Source organism: Cervus elaphus, chromosome 23, assembly GCF_910594005.1.
Source record: "Cervus elaphus chromosome 23, mCerEla1.1, whole genome shotgun sequence".
NCBI lineage: Eukaryota > Metazoa > Chordata > Mammalia > Artiodactyla > Cervidae > Cervus > Cervus elaphus.
Window position 1 is genome coordinate 53929250 of NC_057837.1, and position 19151 is coordinate 53948400.

At 61.2% G+C, this 19151-nt stretch overlaps 1 protein-coding gene across 15 annotated transcripts in view; it reads left to right on the forward strand.

Annotated features, from left to right (window-relative positions):
* The first annotated feature begins 1733 nt into the window (after positions 1-1733).
* The window catches only part of KCNQ2 (potassium voltage-gated channel subfamily Q member 2), a 49037-nt gene continuing 31619 nt past the window's right edge, over positions 1734-19151 (forward strand). For all 15 annotated transcript variants that reach the window (XR_006337115.1, XM_043884288.1, XM_043884296.1 and 12 more), the window contains exons 1-3: positions 1734-2237; positions 17972-18062; positions 18811-18937. Coding sequence is in view for 14 of the 15 variants with exons in the window: in XM_043884288.1 (XP_043740223.1) it covers positions 1942-2237; positions 17972-18062; positions 18811-18937 (514 nt within the window). In the remaining variant the exon portion in view is untranslated. The remainder of the gene's footprint in view (positions 2238-17971; positions 18063-18810; positions 18938-19151) is intronic.

A 19151-nucleotide genomic window follows, 5' to 3' on the forward strand; every position in this document is an offset into this window, starting at 1 on the left:
TGGCACCCCAGGAGGTGGTAGAGGCAGCTGGGCCCCTCCGGTCTCTGTTCCTGCTCAGGGTCTCAGACGCAGAGCCCACAGCTTGCTCTTGTCTTGATGCACCTGCCCAGGTGCACCTCTGTGAACCCCCCAACCATGAGCCCACTCTGCTCTCCCATCCAACCCCAGGGAGGGACTGTGCCTAGCTCAGGTGGAACCCCAGGGGCCGGGAGGCCTCCCCTCAGCAGGATGGGGTGGGTCAGCCCTCGTGGAGTGTGCAGATTTGAGTCACAGGTGTTTTGTCCGGTTTCTGAGGACTGAGCGTGAGTGTCCCCCAGGTAAGAAGACCCAGTGCATGCATGATGCAATGATCCCTTCTTTCCTTTTGTAATCCAGGTCCTCCTCCTCTTCCCTCATCCTGGGCTCAGTGGGGGTGAACCCGACTAATACTGGCACACAGGCAGGAAGGTAGGGTCAGGAATGTGGCCCCTGGCATGCACTTGTGTGCACAGGTGTGTGTGTGGCATGCACTGCAGTCCCCCACTTCCACATTCTAGATGACTTAGCACTGTGCCTGCACTGTCCATTTTGTTTTCTGCCCAAGTGAAAAAAAAAACCCCAAAACCAGGCCAATGACTTTGGAACCCAAAGGGCAAACAACACAGGTGACCTGGCCCCAGGGGTCCTGTTGTTTTAGGAGCCCCAAGTTACCGTTGAGGACGGCGCCAGCTATTAAACAGGCTGTTCACTTGGTGGATCCCATACTGCCCAGTGAATGTGGGAGGAGTCTGAATGTCATCAGGAGGGCCACCTGCAGCCATCAACACCCCAGGTATGCAAAGCGGGCTCCCGGGGGGCTGTTGAGAAGTTGGCAGCACTGAGTGTGCAGGGGACCCTCGGGGGCTGAGAGTGAGCCTGTTGGTCTTTCAGCGACACCGCCCCCCTCCCTGGGACATCCATGACTAGGAGAGGTCAACTCTGTCCCCTCCCAAGGGACACCCTGCTGTCTGTGTCCCAAGCCTGTCCTCCTTTGTCCTGGACTGTGGCATCAATGTCCCCAGTGGCCTGAGGCCTAGGTCTTGCCCTGGGGCTGGCTCTCCAGCCGCTGCACCTGCCGCAGGCCCCTCTGGAGTCTACAGAACAAAGCCCAGGCCCCTTGGGGGACTTCCAGGCCCCCTGCGGTGTCTCGGGCCTCACTTTCCTGACCATCAACGCCCTTCTTCCTGCCCCGAGGTCTCTGCAAACCCAGCCTTTCTCATGCTGTGTGCCTTCCTGGACCTGCTCTCCAAGGCCCAGTTCAGGCCACCTCTAAGGAAGTCCTAGACGCCTCCCTGCTCACCCAAGGGCCTGGGGTCTAGAGCGTCCGTCCGAATGCCTGGTCCATCTAGAGGCCAGGAGCACAAGGTCCTTGGGGACTGGGCTTTATAACAGAGAGCCTGGCAAGAGCTCCTGTCTCCCCGGCTCCAAGGTGTCCAGTCCAGGTCAGCTGGTTAGAATTCAGCTGGGGCCAGGGAGAGCTGGGGGCTCTGGTCAGGCGGTGTGATTGCCTGGTTCCGCCCACCCAGAGAGGACCAGGGGTCCGGATTCCCTCGTCAGGGCACACGTGGCCGTAGCAGCGGGAAGGGCTGGGTTCGGCGGCCCAGCCAAATCCTCTCTCGTCTCTCCCCCCCACCCCCACCCCCTCGCTTCCCGGCGGCGCAGGAGTTAACGGGGGGCGGGGCGAGGCGGCGGGCGGAGCCGGCGCGGCCTCGGGCCAGGCGCCCAGGCGCGCGCGGAGCTAGGTGGCCGCAACATCCCCGCGCGCGGCCCGGGCCCGGCAGGAGCGCGGAACCGCCGCCACCGCCGCCGCCGCCGCCGCCTCGGCCATGCGGCTCCCGGGCCGGAGACCTGGGCTCGGGCCCGCGCCGCCCCCCGCGCGCCGCCCTCGCTGAGCCCGCGCCCGCCCGGGCGCCGCCCGGCACCATGGTGCAGAAGTCGCGAAACGGCGGCGTGTACCCTGGCCCGAGCGGGGAGAAGAAGCTCAAGGTGGGCTTCGTGGGGCTGGACCCCGGCGCGCCCGACTCCACCCGGGACGGCGCGCTGCTCATCGCCGGCTCCGAGGCCCCCAAGCGCGGCAGCATCCTGAGCAAGCCGCGTGCGGGTGGCGCGGGCGCCGGGAAGCCCCCCAAGCGCAACGCCTTCTACCGCAAGCTGCAAAATTTCCTCTACAACGTGCTGGAGCGGCCGCGCGGCTGGGCGTTCATCTACCACGCCTACGTGTGAGTGCCCACCCGGGCGGGGGCGCGGGTCGCGGGGCACCGGGCCAATCGGCCGCTGGTGGCCCGCGGGCGCGCAGCTGCAGGGGACGAGGGCCTCCGTCTGTGTCCGGGCGCCCGCGTCGGTCACACCGTGTGCCTGGGGTCCCTTGGTTCATGCGAGGGGGGGAGGTCGGAGAGCGATTTTGGAGACAAACGGTTGAAAGGAGTTCTGGGATCCGGCGTTCAGGTCCGGGCGGGGGCGTCTGTCCCCCTCCCCCGCCCGCTCGCGGCCTGGTTGGGTTGCATCAGCCCCTCCCCCGCAGGATGGGGCGCCTTGCAACGCCCCAGCCTCCCCTCCTCAGCCCCGGAGGCCCCTCCCCGCGGTCGCTGTACGGAACAAAGGGCCGGCCTGGGAGGAAGCGCAGCGCTGCCCGTCCTGCCAGTGGATCTGGACTCTTGGGGGGCCCCCTCTAGATGGGTTCCCCCAAAGAAAGGGAAATGGGGAAGGGGCCGGCTTACCCTTCCCCTTCCCCCCAAGCCGCTTGCTCTTCGTCCAGGCTGAGCGCCTGGATTGCTGAAATGGGGAGGGGTCCAAATCTTACTCTCCTCCCCAGCCCTAGGCCCAGGGCAGTTAGCTGGCTGTCCTGTCCCGTGGCGCCTGCACCCATCCCTGAGCTGTCCTGCACCGCGCTCTCCCTCCGCGCAGCGCGGCCCTGACTCCTCTCAGCAGCAGGAGGGGCAGGTGTATGCCTGAGGCCCCTGTGCACATTCTGGGCTCTGGACCCCCTCCTTGGCAGAGCAGACACCCCGGAGAAGGGGTGCCACCATCCTGGGGCCATCCGCCCTGGCCGTGGAAGGGCTGCCGGTGTCCCCAGGCCCGGTGTTCGGGGAACTCCTGGCTCCTGAGGCAGGGCTGGTGGCCAGGGGCCGGTGTGTGCACATGGGTGTTCACATGTGTGTGGCGTTTGTGCCTGTGTGTGTGTGTGTGCTCCCATGCCGGTGGTGCGCACAGCTTCTGAGCCTGCAGGCGCTCTCTCCCATCCCAGCCAGCCCGGGGCCGGGACTCGGCCATTTTGTGAGAAGAGGCATTTTGGGATGGGAGTGAGGGGTGGATTCTGGGAAAACGTCTCGGAACAACTGAGGGCTCACCTAGAACTGGCGTTGTGTGTCCCGAGAGCGTGCTGTGCCCTGTGAGTGTGCTGTGTATGGACCCTCCGTGGGAGGAGGGAGAAGACCCTGGGAGGGAAGTGTCCAGCTGCTGAGGAATGGGTGTCCTGAGGGTCACCACGGCCCTGGAGGCCTCCTGGGTACTGTCCTCAGAGGTTCCCTGGGCACCGCATCAGCCCCGCCGGCCCCGGGGAGGTGGCTCCACCCTGGTAATCCCCCTGGGCGGACGTGCCCAGGTGTGTTCCTCACCCTTGGAAGAGCCCCGTCTTCTCTCCTTCCCGGCTGGGGCTCAAGGGGGTCCTGGGGGCCGGCTCTGGCCAGCAGGTCCTGGCCTGAGGTGACCTCTGATCCGTGGACACAGCCCACGGCGCCCCCACTCCTGTTTGACCTACAGTGGGGCTACTGGAGAGTTTTCTGTGCTTTGGCACTAAGGTCCCAGCTGGCTGGGCTTCCCAGGGCCCCTCTATTGGCCCCTCCATGCCCAGCCTGAAGCGGTCAGCCATCTGTGCTTCCTGCGTCCAGAGCTGAAGGGATAGTGTGTGGGGCCGGGGTCCAGGCAGCCACTCCCAGGGTGGGGTCTCTGTTGCCTCCTTGAGTGTCCCTAAGTCAGGACAAGTGGGCCTGCAGTGCATGGGGGCTCCAGGGCAGTAAAGGGGCCCAGCTGCCCCTGCCCCCAAGGCGCTGTGGAGGCGAACTGTGTGGAGCCTCCCCTCACCTGGCCTGGGGGGTACTCCCTGAACAGCGACATCTCTGTCCTCTCTTGTTCATCAACCATCACCCAGTCCCCGAGCGTGGGATTCGTCACTGTCCCTAGGCCCCACCCATCCTTGGGGCCCAGGCCATCAGTCTCAGGAGGCCTTTTCTGCCCTCATTCTGGTCCCCGAGGGTGTGGCCTCCCTTGTGCACACTGCCCGCCTCATCCCCCACCCCCCCCAGCAGGGACCGACACTCCTCAGTTTGGTTTGTTGATTCGTTAATTAAGCCAGTTCAAGCCCCTCCAGAGCTGGGCCTGGGGGAGCCATGGGGCCAGGGAGCATTGTGGTGGGGCGGGCAGTGCTGCCTTCTTAGGCCACTTTCCTCTGCCTTTTGCCACCGAAGCCTGGCTTCTGCAAAGCAGGGGTGTGCCGGACCCTCTGGGCATCAGAGGAGGGGAAGGAGGCGGTCACCTTGTGGCCCCCCCGGCTTGGTGGGCATCAGGCAGGTCCCGTCCCCCTCTCTCCCACCCTTTGCAGAAGGGGCCGTCTCTGTGACTGTGCCTCTGGGCCCAGAGCTATGGCTATCACTGCCTCTGCCTGGGAGCGGCCCCAGAAACACTTCTGAAGGCAGGAGGCTTCCCTGAGTATGGAGGGATCTCAGACCAGGCTGCCCCTCTAAGCCCCGAGATCCCTTCCTCTGCTTGGTCTGGAGGGAGAGCGGTCCCTGGGCCGGCAGACCCCTCCCCACATGACTCCTTCCCCTGGGCAGGCAGGCTGGTGTCATGGGGGATCTGCTTGAGGCCTGAGTTAGGAGAGGGGAACCACACATCTTCTGGGCCTGCAGTCTGCCAGTCTCAGGTTTTTCTCATTTGTGGCCCCATTTTCACTGGTGAGGCAAGGGGTAGAATTCCCGAGTTGCCCCACTCACACCAGAAGGGGTCTCTGCCCAGAGCTGGGGTGCAGATTGGCTAACTTCGAACCTCCGAAAGCCACTAGGAGTTGCCAATGAAATGGTGTTTAAAATAGGCAGATGGAAAATGCTGGCGATGCAGGGCAGGGACTGACCCCTGGAGGCTGGGGCTCATCTGACCAGCTCACTGCTGTGAGTTGCCTTCTCCCGGGCTGGTCCACCGAACCCCCTCTTTCCTCAGATGGCGTCAGCTAGACCTCTGGAGGCCTGCGAAGGTTTGGGCCTGTGGCTGGGGGCAGGGAGATGGGGGTCTGGGGCCTCGGGGCATGTACTTGTCCCCTGCATGGCCTTGGATAACCCAGTTGGCCCCACATCTGGTCACGTGCAGGCTGCCTGCTGCATTTTCTCATCCGTCTGTTCTCAGTGGGCAAGGCTGGACCCCACGGGCCGGTCACTCTTGTCCTCGCCCCGACTGCCTTTAGGGGTGAGTGTGGGCCCAGGGCAAGTGACCAAGACTCTGCTTCAAGAGGAGGCTGGAGTCTGAATGGCCATGTCCTCAGCTCCTTCCAGCTCCCAGACCCCGCCCCCAGCCCCACTGTCTTGAGGAGGAAGTGACTATTGATTGGAGAGTTGGAGAATCTTATGGAAATTTCCCCAAAGGTGAGAAGGTAGGAGGATTGTGGTTTCCAGGGAGAACAGGGCTTGGCTGATTGTCTCTGGCCGCCCGTCTGGAGACCTCAGGCCTCCTTGTAGGATTTCCCTCCGACAACCATGAAATGTTTTTTAATCGTGGTGTCTAATTACACTGGGCCGTGAGGCCCCACAGACAGTCTGTGTCTTCAAGGTAACAGTCAGTTGAAAGCTCTGTTTTTGACAGTTTCACAGATCAGAACAAAGAAAGACCTCTGTTTTGTTAGAAATCAGTACAAGTCAAACTTCACAACTTGTCTTTGCGGAGATTCTTGCGGTGGGGGAGGTCCTTGAATGGGCACCGAACCTGAGAACGCCTCACCCTGGAGTGTCTGTAGAGGGATCGGGTCATTTCTGAGAGCATAGACTGAGTCCAGCGGTGGAGGGAGTGTCTAAGGGGGTGTTTTCCCCCATTTGTTTGAGTCAGTCAATGAATGCTCAGACTCTGTTAATCCCAGCGCTCCGGCTAAGCAGAGGCCGCCTCTGCTCCTGGCCGTTGCTCACAAGACCTGAGTCCCCGTCTAGTGAGCCACACCAGGCTGCCCCTACCCTTGGGAGATACCCTTACCCTGAACCCACTGGAGAAGGAACAGGGTCCAGGGGACCGAGGGTACTCTGGGCCTTTCGTGGGAGGTGCTGGGGGCTGGGGGGCGTGCAGGAGACCATGGGGAGGGCTGAGCTTCCCTGCCGAGGCGCATGAGGAGGATGGGGAGGGGGCGGCGGGGGGGGCCGGGGGGTCACTGGAAGCTGCTGCCCTTTCAGGGGTGAAGCGTGTGAGGGACGTTGGTCCCTGTATGATATCTCGTTGCTACAAACCATGCTGCTGGGTTAGCTGGTATGCGGGTCACTGAAAATATTCTTGAGTATAAACGCAGGCTCTTTCCTGGGTGGGCACATGCATTAGTACCAGATGTAACCTCGTCATCCCCACACCCTCTTAGGCGCAGCTTGAGGTTATAACCAGTGGTGGTTCAGAGGACATGTGTGGGTGAAGGTGGGAGGGCGGTGGGGATGGGGCCTCCAGGCGAGCCTGGTGGGGATCCTGCCCTCCAAACCGCTCCTGCAGCAGGGCTGTGCATGTCTGTGTTTGTGACGTGGGGACACCGTTCTGGGCTTGTCTCCTGTGAATCACTCAACACAGCGCCTGGCGTGTGTGATGGTCACGGGGTCCTGGCTGCATCATGAGTTGCTCTGCAGGAGGAATTCCAGGCAGATGGAGGTGGGCACGCCTGGGACAGCACCCTGGGCCGTCCGCCCTCAGCCCAGCCCTTAGCCCAGTCTGGCATGTCCTCGGTCTCATTGGCCAGGGGCTGGCCTGGACAGGTGTTCGGGGCTGCTGTGAAGTAGTGGCTGCATGATTAGACCCGAGGCCCAGTCTGACGCTGTGTGTTTGTCCAGGGGGACTGGCCAATCCCTAAAGGACCTCGCTTGTTCTGCTGCTGCCCAGGTGCTGGGGGAGGTCTTCCTTCCATCGCTAAGTGGTCCTAGCACCTGGTACCTCCAAGCGAGGAAGCCACATGGTTTTGGCTTGAAAAGCATCATGGCAGGCAAGTTGTAGCCATGGACCTCAGACCATAATGGGGACTTCAGGTTTCCCTGTGGGCTATGTGCCGATGAGCTGCTGTATGGTGACTTAGCGCCATGCCGGCCACCGGGAGGAGCCCACCTCCAGATGGCACTGCCCCAGGTGCCCGGCTGTGCTTTCTGACAGCTCTGCAGCCCCGGGAAGCAGGCCTCACCTGTGCCCTCCCGGCTGCAGGCCACCCGGACAGCAAGGCTGCGCCAATTTGGTGAGAGCTAAGGTGGAAAGAAGAGGGGCCTGCAGTCCCACATTGTCCCCCGGGGGACTCTGCCTTCCACGTGGGGGAGGGTTTGACAAAGCTGCCCCCCTCCCTCCACTTTTGCGGGCAGCCATTGCCCTGTGACTGTTCTCACTTCCCTGAGAGCTGGTGGGGTGGTGGTGAACCCCGAGACCTCTCTTGGTGACGTGGGTGTCTGCGGGAGGGGTCTGGGGCAGAGAGATGACTATTTCTAAAGATTGTCTGTTCCTCGCGTGAATCAGGGCAGGCTTGGCCAGAGTTGGAGGCAGGTGGTCCGGGGGCTGTTTTGCACACAAATGGTCTGGAGTTAGATGCTGCAGTCAGTTGTTTGAAGCTGGGCGGCACCAAGCTTTCCATTCATCCAAGAGGAAGCTGGGCTGGGGATGTGTGGGTCTCCAGGGCCCTGGATGGGTCGGCTGTGGGACCCTTGGTCCCCCTGAGGGGTTGCTGCAGAGCCGCAACCCACATCCCCCGATTTGCTCTGAGTTTGCGTGGCTTCTTCCGCAGCCCAGACAGAGCCTGTGGGGGAGGCAGGCCCCAGAAGGTTGTGAAGGTTGTGAAGGCCTGGCTGTGGGAAGTGTGCATTCTGCCATGGAAAGTGGTTCCCCTGGGGATAGGAAGGATGGTGCCCATTGGAGGGAGAACAGGGCTTTTGTCAGGTGTCATGACACTGGCGTGCGAGCCCAGATGAGCCCGGCTCATGAACAGATCCAAGGCTACGTACTGGTGAGCGGGGCCACCAGCACTCAGCCAGGCAGGTGATGGGCAAGGCCCTTGGCTTCTCTAGCAGCCCCAAGGACGTGGTGAGACCCCTGGTCTGGGGAAGGTCTGCCTGTGAGGGGACTCTCACTTCTCCTTGGCCACCAGCTGCCTAGAGTTTTGGTCCCACTGCCCAGCATCTGGGATTGGCCAAAGGAAGGGGACACCAGACAGGCAGGCCTTTCCCGGCAGCTCCTTGTAGAGGCCATGGTGGCTTCACTCAGTTGAAACGGGAGGCTGGGTGTGTTCCAGCTTCCATCCCTGAGTCTGACCTTCACCCTCAGGATGTGCTCAGATCTGAGTGTTCTTAGACTTTGCCTGCTATCTGTCTTGAATACAATTAGTTCTTTATTTTTTTTGGATTATCTGGAATAATTTTGTAGTTTTGTGCAGAACATGTTTGTTCCAGAAAGTCCTATGAGGAGTTGGTGGAAACTGTCCTCAGCGATCCCTTGGCCATCCGCGGTGGTGGCAGGTCTCAGCTCCCAGGCTGTTCCTGGCAGTCTGCTGCGTGTGGCCCCTACCCAGGCCCCTTCCTCCCCTAGGTCCTGTCTGGCCCCCCTTCCCTCCTTGGAGCTTCAGTCTTGACCCAACTAGAGAGCTTAGAACTCTTGAGTTTGCTTTTCCATTTAACGCTTGGAAAAATACTTGAAGGGTCTGTCTGAGGAAAAGGCCAGTTTCAAAAAAAAAAAAAAGGCCATTTTCTCCTGGGATCCCAGGCTCTGGGGGAGGAAGTGGGGTCATGGGGGGTGCAGAAGTTGGGGGATCCTGGGCAAGCACCTGCTAATCTGTTTCTGTTCCTGCAAGCAGGGCCCTGAGGGGCTGCCAGTCCTGCTGGGCCATATCCACGGGGGAGACGGAGGCTTGATGTAGGATGTAGAGGCAGTACTGGGACGGCCCTCCAGCAGGAGGGCAGGGTCTGATGCAGGGTTCTGACTTTCACCGGATGAACAAGAAGTGGGAGTGTTTAGAGCTCAGCCTCTGGTGGGGGGTGGGTGGTTGGGGTCAGGATGGGAGGCTGGGTCCTGTGTGACTGGAGGGCCGGGCAGGGCACTGGCCGTGGTCCTGATCAGGAGCCCTTAGCCAGTTCTCCCTGTGAACTCCGTGCAGGACCGTGGAGAGCGGGAGCTTTGTCCATGACTGGCTGGCGCAGGGAAGGGGCTCCTGGGGCAGACGCATGGCCACCCTTTGTCTGGACCACTTGCTTCTGTCTCCAGATTCAGCTGTTTGTGCTTAGAGGGCTCTTTCCTCCTTGGTTAACATTCTCCAAGATGGTTCTCTCCAATCTGCAGTTTAATTAGCTGAGAGCTGAATTAATATCGTCTGGATGGAAACCCAGTGTTTCAGGCCGTGCAGTGGGCAGACAGCACCGCGTGGTCTGAGGGAGGGGGCTGGCGGCCTTTTAGAGAAACACTTGGTTATGGTGCATTATCCTTTCTGATTCCGAACACTGCACACGTCCGCTGTAGGAGATGGAGAAGATGCAGAAAACCCAAGGAGGCGCGTTTGTCATTCCTGATCTGTTTCTGAGCATCTGTGTTTCTCAAAGGAGATCAGATTCAGACTCTGTCACCCTCCTCCACGCTGACCGTGCACAGTGGGGATTTACCCGTGGAGTCAGACAAGCCTCGGTTGGGCAAATGTTGGACTTTGTCTCTGTCATCAAGGCTCCCTGTCTCTCCGGAGTTGGGGGAAAGGTGGCCCTGTCCCCGATCCCTTACCCTGTGCCCTTGGTGGCTCTGGGTGCTGGCCTGGGGAGGGGCCCTGGGGTCAGGACCAGGGCTGGCCCAAGAGGGGGCTTGTTAAAATGAGGTCCTGCGTGAGGGTGAGCCCTCCATTGCTGGAGGCGTGAAGTGAAGGCTGAGAGGAAACCGGGGGTGTCTGTAAAGGACCAGTGAGCTGGGAGCCATGGGAGCGTGGCAGAGGACCAGCTGGAGAGCTACTTGGAGGGTCTTCAGGAAGAGTCTGGGGGAGCAAGCCTGGCTGTCCTGTTAACCTGGGGGCAGTGGGCGGGGGGTGACTCTGTGAGAGATTCTGAGTCAGGAGAGCAGTGGTTGGGATGCCCTGAGCCCTGAATGGCTCCTGTGCTCACAAAGGGGATGTTGGATACCAAGGGTGTGGTCCAAACTGACCTCCTAACTGGGGGAGCCCCTCTCCCCCGAAAGCTGGTGTCTGCCCTGTGTTCTGAGCCCAGTAGCCTGTCCACTGCAGTGTGCCCTTGGGGGACCCCTCCCCACCCCACTCCTGCCCAGGCTTCCACATGGCAGGGCTGTGGGACCTGTATGGGCCAGAGTGAGCTGTGCTGACCGCCTGATCAGGGCAGTTCCCAAAGGTGCCTGTGTTGGGGGAGTGTGTGGCAGGCCTGGGAGACACACCTCCAGAAGGGGCCCCCAGAGTGAGCCAGGGCTGGGGGAGTCCAGGCCTTACGAGGACAGAGCTTAGTGAAGACCATGGAAGAAAACACACCTGGAGGGGACCCTCTCCCATGACTGAGGAAATCAACGAGCTAGTGGCTGTCTGCTCCCTGCGAGTGGGTGCTGAGGCTTCTCTAGGGGAGGCTGGGGCCCTTCTTGCCCCCAGGGGCCTCAGAGCAGTGTCTTTCCTCTAAGGATGGGTCAGGTTCCCTGTTGGCAGGGGTGCGGGAAGCAGTGTGTGGGGAGGGGTGGGCTGTCTGAGACTTTCTCAGAGGGAAGCTGAGGCCCAGGTGGGAAGGCTGGCCTGGGCGCAAGCACGTGGATGGGGCTTCACCTGCTTCTTCAGAGCCTGACAACCTGCCCGTCTTTCTTTTGTGATCGAGGTGAAACTCACAGAATGTACAATTAGTCATTCCAAAGTGGCCAATTGGGGGCGTTTTTTGGGTTCACGGTGAGGGGCAGCCACCAGCTGTCTGGTCTTGGGACATGTTTGTCCCCCCCTAAGACACCCAAGCCCATCCAGTCTGTCTCCCCACCTCAAGCCCCTGGGGCCGTGGCTCCTGTTCTGGACATTTCATGGGAGCGGATCACATACTGTGTGACTTTCTCATCTGGCTTCCTTCACTGAGCGTCATGTGTTAAGGTTCATCCAGGTTGTGACCTGGGTCAGTGCTTTGCTCCCCTTAAAGGCCGAGTATGTTCCACTGCAGAGGGGCCAGTTGCCCACTGTGCATCTGCTGATGACCTGTGTGGTGTCCCCCTCAGTTTGGGGTGTCTGGAGCTGCTGTGAACACTTGAGTTCATGGCTCTGTGTGGATACATGCAAATATTTCCTGTGTTTTTAATGAGTGCATTTGCTGCCTGTGAACTCACGTGTGGCCAGGCTCCCTGGGGTGTGCGGTACTCTCCTGGTCCCAGGACCCCCACCCTCTGCCTTCAGAAGCCTCTGGGTCCCTTGGGCCTCTGTCCATGGCCGCTTCTTGCCTCCTTGCTCCCAAACTGTCTGGTGGGTCTGCACTATTGAGCCTTGTGTGATGGAGGCTGTGGGCTGGAGCTGACCTTGCCCTTCGTCGGGATGTGGGCCCGCCCCGTGTGCAGGTTCTGGCTGCACACTGTGGGGATGGATGAGCAGAGCAGGTGAGGGGAGCTGGCACGAGGATGATCAGGGGCCCCAGGAGAGAGAATGGAGGGAGGTGGGGGCCTCTTGCAGAAGGTGACGCTGAGCATGGCACCTGGGCATTAGGAGGGGGTAGCCCTGCACTGGGCATGCAGCAGAGAGTGCCAGGCAGTGGAGGAGAGTGTGCAAAGGCCCTGGGGCAGGCGAGCTGGCAGGAGGAGATGGGTGCTCCTCCAGGTGTCTTGGTGAGGTGGCGGGTGGTGGGAATGGGGAACAGAGAGGTGGATTGCAGTCAGGACACATTAGAGGAAGAGTCTGGGGGAACAGGCCTGAGATGGGGTCTTGGCAGGGAGGACCCCTGATGGGGGCTGTGAGCCTGGTGGGGACTGTTGTGTCTGAGGAAGGTGGGGATGACGAGGGGTTCCATCCATGTGTGCAGGCTGGTGGCGGGTGGACTCTGATGGGGGATGGAGGGGAAATTCCAAGGCCATCCAGTGGTTAGGATTGCAAGCTTCCACTGCAAGGGGCACGGGTTCAATCCCTGGGCAGGGAACTAAGATTCTGCATGCCATGTGGCTAAAATAAACACATGAACAAAAAATACCCCAAAACCTGTTTGATGTGGGATGGAGGAAGGCACTCAGGTGAGCCTTTGTTCAATGCTGGGTTTTGGGTGCGGACAGGTGACTAGTGGAGAGTGGTCCCGTGTGGAGTGGGCATCTTGGGGATGAGATGGGAGGGGCTTGGAAGTGGCCTCAGTGGGTGCTGAGCCAGTGGGTTTCCTGCCAGGTCCCCGGGGGTCCTCCTGTCTGGCCTGGCCCCAGGGAACAGCCCTTCCTGTGGCTCCTGGAGCCCCTGGGGCTTCACCACAGATGTCTACTCTTTTGGGGGTACTGGGGGGTCCCTTGGAACCTGGGACTTCTAACTGGTGAGTGGTCAGGGGACAATGCTTGGGAAGGGTAGGATCAGACATTCACCAGATTCACCCTGTGGCTGAGGCTTTGGAGGACAAGGGCCATCTGGGGTACTGGCCAGTGGGAGCATAAGGGGTCCCCCGAGCACACCTTCCTGCCCTGGGTGTTGGGAGAGAGAGGGCTAGATGTGTGGGTTGCTGTGGATGTGGAGTGACCTCTGGTCCAGCAGGGAGCAGGGGAAGGGGTTGGGGGCCAGGACAAGGGAAGCCAAGGTCATTTGTAGAGCCCTTGAATGCTGAGTCTGAAGCTGGACCTTCCCAGGGTCTGAGATTCCTGGGTCGGGGCCTGTCAGATCCAAGGCACTGATTGAGCTCATGCTGTTTGCGAGGTTCCCAGTGCCCATCTCCTTCACCCCCATGGCCTTAGGCTCAGGTGGTGCCTCCAAGTACCTTCTGTTCTCCTGGCAGCAGGCTTGGTTGGCCTGGCTGGGCTGCAGTGGGCTGGGCGTTGCCCCATTGGCGCTGCCCCTCTTCCCTGCCCAGGCTCCAGGGAAGAGGTCTGCATGGAACCTCCAGCTCCCTCCAACCCTGGCAGGATGACGAGTGGTTCCCTGCATCTGCTTTGCACCTTGAACAGCCGTCAGGAATCCAGGCTTCCTGTCGCTCCCAGAGATTGGACGTGGCAGCGGATCCTGGAGGCAGAGCAGTTTATTAGGCAGTGAAATTAGATTCCAGGCTGCGGCACCGGCTGCAGTCCTGAAGGACGAGGCAGCGGGAGGTTCCCCGGGGACCTCACACGCTGGCTTCCCCTCCCCCGGCCTCTCTTGACTCCTGGGTCACCCACCCCCCCGGGAGGCACAGTCTTATCAGAATGGACGTTATTCTGGGGACCCCGCCAGTGGAAGGGGAGCTCAGGCTTGGCCCCCACAGCCGCAATGAGCAGCTTCACAGCCTTTGTGCTCCCTCTGTGCTCTCATCTGTAAAATGGATGCACACCTTCCCTGTCTGTTGGTTGTTGAGTGCCTGGCGTGTAGCAGACATGCTGTGGATTCCAGCCTGGGGGTGGGGCTCGATGTCAGTGACCCCTCCCCACTCTCCTCTCCCAGCTCTGGGGGCCTGGGGGCGAGCAAACGGGTGATAGCAACATGACTATTTTTCCTCCCAACCCTGCCACCTGCTTATGAGAGGTTTATCTCATTAAGGGCTTCCCAGGTGGCTCTTGTGGTAAAGAATCCGCCTGCCAGTGCAGGAGACGTAAGAGACGTGGGTTCGATCCCTGGGTCAGGAAGATCCTCTGGAGGAGGGCATGGCAACCCACTCTGGTATTCTTGCCTGGAGAATCCCATGGACAGAGGAGCCTGGCGAGCTGTAGTCTATGGGGTCACACAGGGTCAGACATGACTGAGCACATACGCCTATCTCATTAAATATGTAGAATGAGGCAAGTAATCCCAGCTACCTTTTGACTCAGTCTTTGGAGAGGGGGGAGTCTGGGTTGCAGGTACAACCTTGGGGGGCTGTCCCTGCCTGCACCGCGGCCCCCACCCTGGTGCCCTCCCAACAGTGACATGGGATGAGGTGGCAGAGGCTTAGTCATGTTTTTCCAGAAGAGAAATATTCCCTTAAGTCAGATGGGGGGAGGAGGTGGGAGGGAAGAGCCGGAGGCAGTGGGTTCTCCCTCCGGAAGTGGGGGCTGTCCCTCCCCAGAGCGCAGGGGCAGGCAGACCACACACACGTGCACCCAGGGCCTGCGGGCACAGCTGTGGGCTACCTGCCTCAAGGGTGTTGTCAGCCTTGGCTGGGGGGCTCCTATGGCTGTTGCCCAAGCCTCGAGCATCCTCAGTCCCTCCTGTCATCTCCTTCCTGCCCCTCCTCTCCATCAACAGAACCCTGCACTCAGGACCTATTTCAAAAGAGGGGTCCATCTCTGCCCAGAGCTCAGGCCATGGATGTCCCTCCTGCCATCTGGCTGAGGTCTTTCCTGCTGCTTCGGATCCTGCAGGGCTGGGGCCAACCCACCCCTCACCCCCTGCCGTGGCTGCTGGTAAACTGGGTGCTCTGGGTGGTGCAGGCCCGGCAGCGCACCTGGGCTGTGGTGGTTCTGGCTGATGCTCACTCTCCAGGTGGCCCACCTCCCCCCTGCCTAGGTGAACAAGGTCCGCTGTGCCTGCCTGCCCGGCCCCACTGCCTGACCCCCATCACAGCGCCTGGAGTCTGGGGCTGGGGACCAAGTGCTCGAGATGCTTGTCTCCATGGCAACTGCTGCCAGGGAAGCATCCTGACATTGAATTCATTATCATAATTAGCCACCACGTACTGCCTTTGTGGACACCTCCTGCCACCGCTCCTTTCTTTCCCTGCAACCTGGACAGTTCCTGGGCTGGAGGGCATGAGGACTACCCTCCCCCAGGGCCTGGGGCCTTGGTCAGGTGGCAGGGAGAGGTGCAGGATGATGCTGGGCGTTAAGATGAACCTTGCAGCAGAGAGGCTGGTCTCCCAGCGTGCTGGGGGTGGGGTGGACCTGCTCACCGGTCTGTCTGGGAGGAAGCAGACTCTGGGGCCTGGGGGGTCAGTACCCAGCACATAGCTGGCCTCCCAGGGCCCCAGCGTTGTTGGCGGTGTCTGCCCTGCACCTCTGCAACTCCTCTCCTGAGGAGGAGCGGGGCAGAGGGAGTTCTTCTGAGACACAGCTGCCAGCTCTGAGGAGTCTGCTGGAGGCCAGAACCCAGGTCACTAAGGCAAGAGAGAACCTGCCTGGCTCAGATTCCCCAGCATCTCCAGGATGCCCCGGTGCCCAGGGCCCCAGCATAACTGCAGTGGGCACCTTGCGATGGCCACAGGGCTAGGGGTGGTCACCCGTGTTGTCCTGTGGGAGAGCGGCACCCACGTCTGAGCTAGCCCCCCACCCCTACTAGCTCCAGTGGAGGCCAGGCCCCACTGAAGTGCTGCTTATCACCAAGAATGCAGTGTCTCAAACCAGGAGGCCAGAGGCAGAGCCCCCTCCTGGGCTTGTGGGGCCTCTGCCTCCCTGTCTCTAGATGGGCATGGGCGTTGGAAGTCTTGCGGGCCAGGCTACGGCTGGATGCTGGGTGGGGATGGCCATCAGTCATTGAGGTGCCTGCAGACGGGAGGGCCCTGGAGTAAGTGACTTCCATCAGCCAACTGCCTGCGAGTGGCCAAGGGCTGTGGGGGCATCATTGCACTTTGGAGGTGTTCCTCTAGATCTGTGGGGGCCCCACCTGGACCTGGCAGCACGGTGTAAGGGGTGCTCGCTCCCTGGGGGCGTCTGCCGCCCTCCTCTGCTTCCTCCTCGTCGAGTGGGCGTGCCAGCCTTTTTCCAAGCGTCCGTCCCGCTGACTCCCCTGCATCCCCTGGCGGTGCCATCTGTGGCCATCTGTCCCAAAACATCAGAAACAAAACTGGGAGTGTGGCCGGCACTTTCCGGGGGTGGGGGAGGAAGGCTGTGAGGTCCCCACCTTGGGTTGCAGGGTTGCCTCCTGAGCTGCTGATGGGGCTCCCGACAGCCTGGCCTCTGTCTGCTGGGAAGAGTGGGACATTCTGGAACGTTCTGAGACGCTGGCAGAGCCACCTCGAGGAAGCCAGGCTGAGAGGGCCTGGTCACCCAGAGTCCTGGCCTTTCCTTTGTTCTCTAGAGGAGTGTTCTTATGCAGTACAAGGAGCTGGCGTTCGTGGTTGCGGCCCTGGGCTCTGCCTGCCCGACAGACGAGGATGGCATCAGGCACCCCGGGGACCCTGATCTCCAGTCTGGTCAGACTCGCCCTCTGCCGGGTCCTGGGCTCACTGTCCACCCCTTACACCTCTCCAGGGCCACCCCACTTACTCTTCCCTCTGTCAGGAACAGCTTCCCTTCTCTGTTGGCCCCACTGGCTCTTCACCCTGCAGTGTGGTGGACACCTCCTCAGGGAAGCTCACCCGGTTGTATGTCCCCCCCAGCTCCCGAGTCCTGGTACTGAGCTGAGCTGGGTCCCGGTACCCCTTCTGAGGTGGGCGACCCTCTCAGTCTCTCCCACCACCCAGGCCTGGGCATCCTGACCATTGCCCTGGGATCTCCTCCAACCCTGGCAGACCCTCTCTGGGCATGTGGGCTCCTTCTCACCAATAGAGTTGAGGGGAGGATACTGCCAGCAAAGATTTATGAATATAAGGCACATGAGACATCTGGACATTTTTGTCCCTGGGCTCAGCTAATTGAATAAATTGGCTAATGAGCAAAGGAAATTAATTGCGGTTTTGAAATGTGACCGTTTCCTCGCGTGCCTTTTGTCTGAGCCAGCGGCCTTCAGATAGAGCCGGGGGTGATGATGGAGCCAGGGACACGGATGGAGCCAGGGGCGATGATGGAGCTGTCTTCAAGGGGCCATGCTCCAAGGAGGGGCTGGGTCGGCCCTGTGAGGGGGGTGGCCTGTGCCTCTCTGGACCTTGTTGCCAGGCCTCTTCCAGGCACGTGGGCAGGACCACTGGAGGTACCCCTGGATCTGGCTGAGGCTCAGTAGGCCTTGGCGCTGAGCACCCCCTTGGTGATTCTGGCCAGACTGGGCAGGCCGGGCCCAGTCTGTCGCCATGGCCAGGCTGAGTTTGGACCATGTGGCATTGGCTCTGAGGGTCTCATTTCCACTCCACCTCTGCCACCAAGGAAGCCAGTGGTCTCGACACCCAGGGAAGGTGGAGCTAGGTGCCTGGGGTTTCCCAGGTGGTGATAAAGTGGGAGGGCACCTCAGGAGCCCTGGACCCCTGTCAGCAGCCCTCAGGGGCTCTGCTCCCTGGGATCCCAGCCCCACCCTGTCCCCTTTGGCTGGACGCCTGCTGCCCAGCAGTTCCTGGTTCTGGAAATTGACCAGTTCTCTGTGCCCCCTCCCAACACTGCCTGCAGGCGTGTTCTGGTGGTCAAGGATGCTGGACGGCATGGGTGAAGCCGGTGTGAACTAGGGGACAGGAAGTGTTTGCCTGTGAGCCTGGCAAGGACAGCTGTGGACAGGGATGGGGGACCATGCCTGGGGTGCCTTGCTTGGGGGTGGGCTGTGGCATTTGCTCAGTTCTCATTTGCCCAGTGACCCAGGAGGCTGTGCCCCTTGTTTGTTTTAGGAGCTTTGGGAGCAGACAGACAAGGGACACGTGGTGGGTGTCCTAGAGAGCAGATGAGGCTGGTCATTGCCATGGAGCCCTGGGGGGCGGGTGTCCCTGCTCTGCCCTGTCCCGCTCTGTGCCACTGGGCACCCGGCCTGGCTGACCGCCCTCTGCTCCGTCCCCAGGTTCCTGCTGGTCTTCTCCTGTCTCGTGCTGTCCGTGTTCTCCACCATCAAGGAGTACGAGAAGAGCTCTGAGGGCGCGCTCTACATCCTGGTGGGTTCCGCAGGATGGCGCGGAGGGCCTGATGGCACTCGAGGCCGCGGGTGGCAGCCTGCCCGTGATCCCGTTGATCTGACCCTCCAGGTCCCCCACTGGCAGGGACCCCCCACCCTCCTGGCACCCACTGTTCTTCTTGGTAGCCCTTCGGTTCCTCCCAGTCTCCCCTCCTGACGTTGGTGATGTTGCAACTTCCTCAGCCTCCACTGGCCCCTCCCTACAACACCCCAGCACCCTCTTCCCGGCCTGCCCCCCCACCCTGTGTCATCACAGCACCTGACAGCCCCCGCCCCCACTGTCCCTGTGCCCTTTTCCACCTTTCGTTCTCACTGGAGCCTGAGGGCTCTGGTGGCCCCCTCCGCCTTGGAGTGTGGGGTGTTTCCCGGCAGATGTGGGCGTGGGGTGGGGGTTGTGAAGCTCGCAGCAGTCCTGTGATGGGTAGGGGTGGGCGCCATGGCAACTGCAGGGTGATTTCTGTGTTGCTGTTGGTGATGGAGGCAGGGCTGCAGGGAGGCTGATCCTGCATCCAGATGCACCTCTGGGGAGTCCTCCTCCCCCCTGCCCTGTGTCCTGGAGCTGCCCCAGGCCTGGGAGCACCCCCCACTTGGCAATTACCTGAGACCTTCCATCAGCTCTGCCCTCTGTGCCCTGCATGCACGCCAGCTACACAGAACGGGGCCACACACCAACTACACAGGACGGGGACCCCCCCACTGTAGTGGCTCAGCTGCAGTGTCACCCGCAGGAAATCGTGACCATTGTGGTGTTCGGTGTGGAGTACTTCGTGCGGATCTGGGCTGCGGGTTGCTGCTGTCGGTATCGCGGCTGGAGAGGGCGGCTCAAGTTTGCCCGGAAGCCCTTCTGTGTGATTGGTGAGGCCCGGTGGGGGTAGGTGGGCAGGCACAAATGCAGGACCGGCTCTTTCTGGAAGTTTCTTCCCACCTGCCCTCTTGGCGTCAGAGCCCATGGTTGATGCAGCCTGATTGCAGGGCAGTGAGGTGCTGGGCAGCCGTGCCCAGGGAAGGGTTGGGCTGGGTGGGCTGTGGAACCAGGCCCTGCTGGCCCTTTGTGTGTGTCCATCTGTCC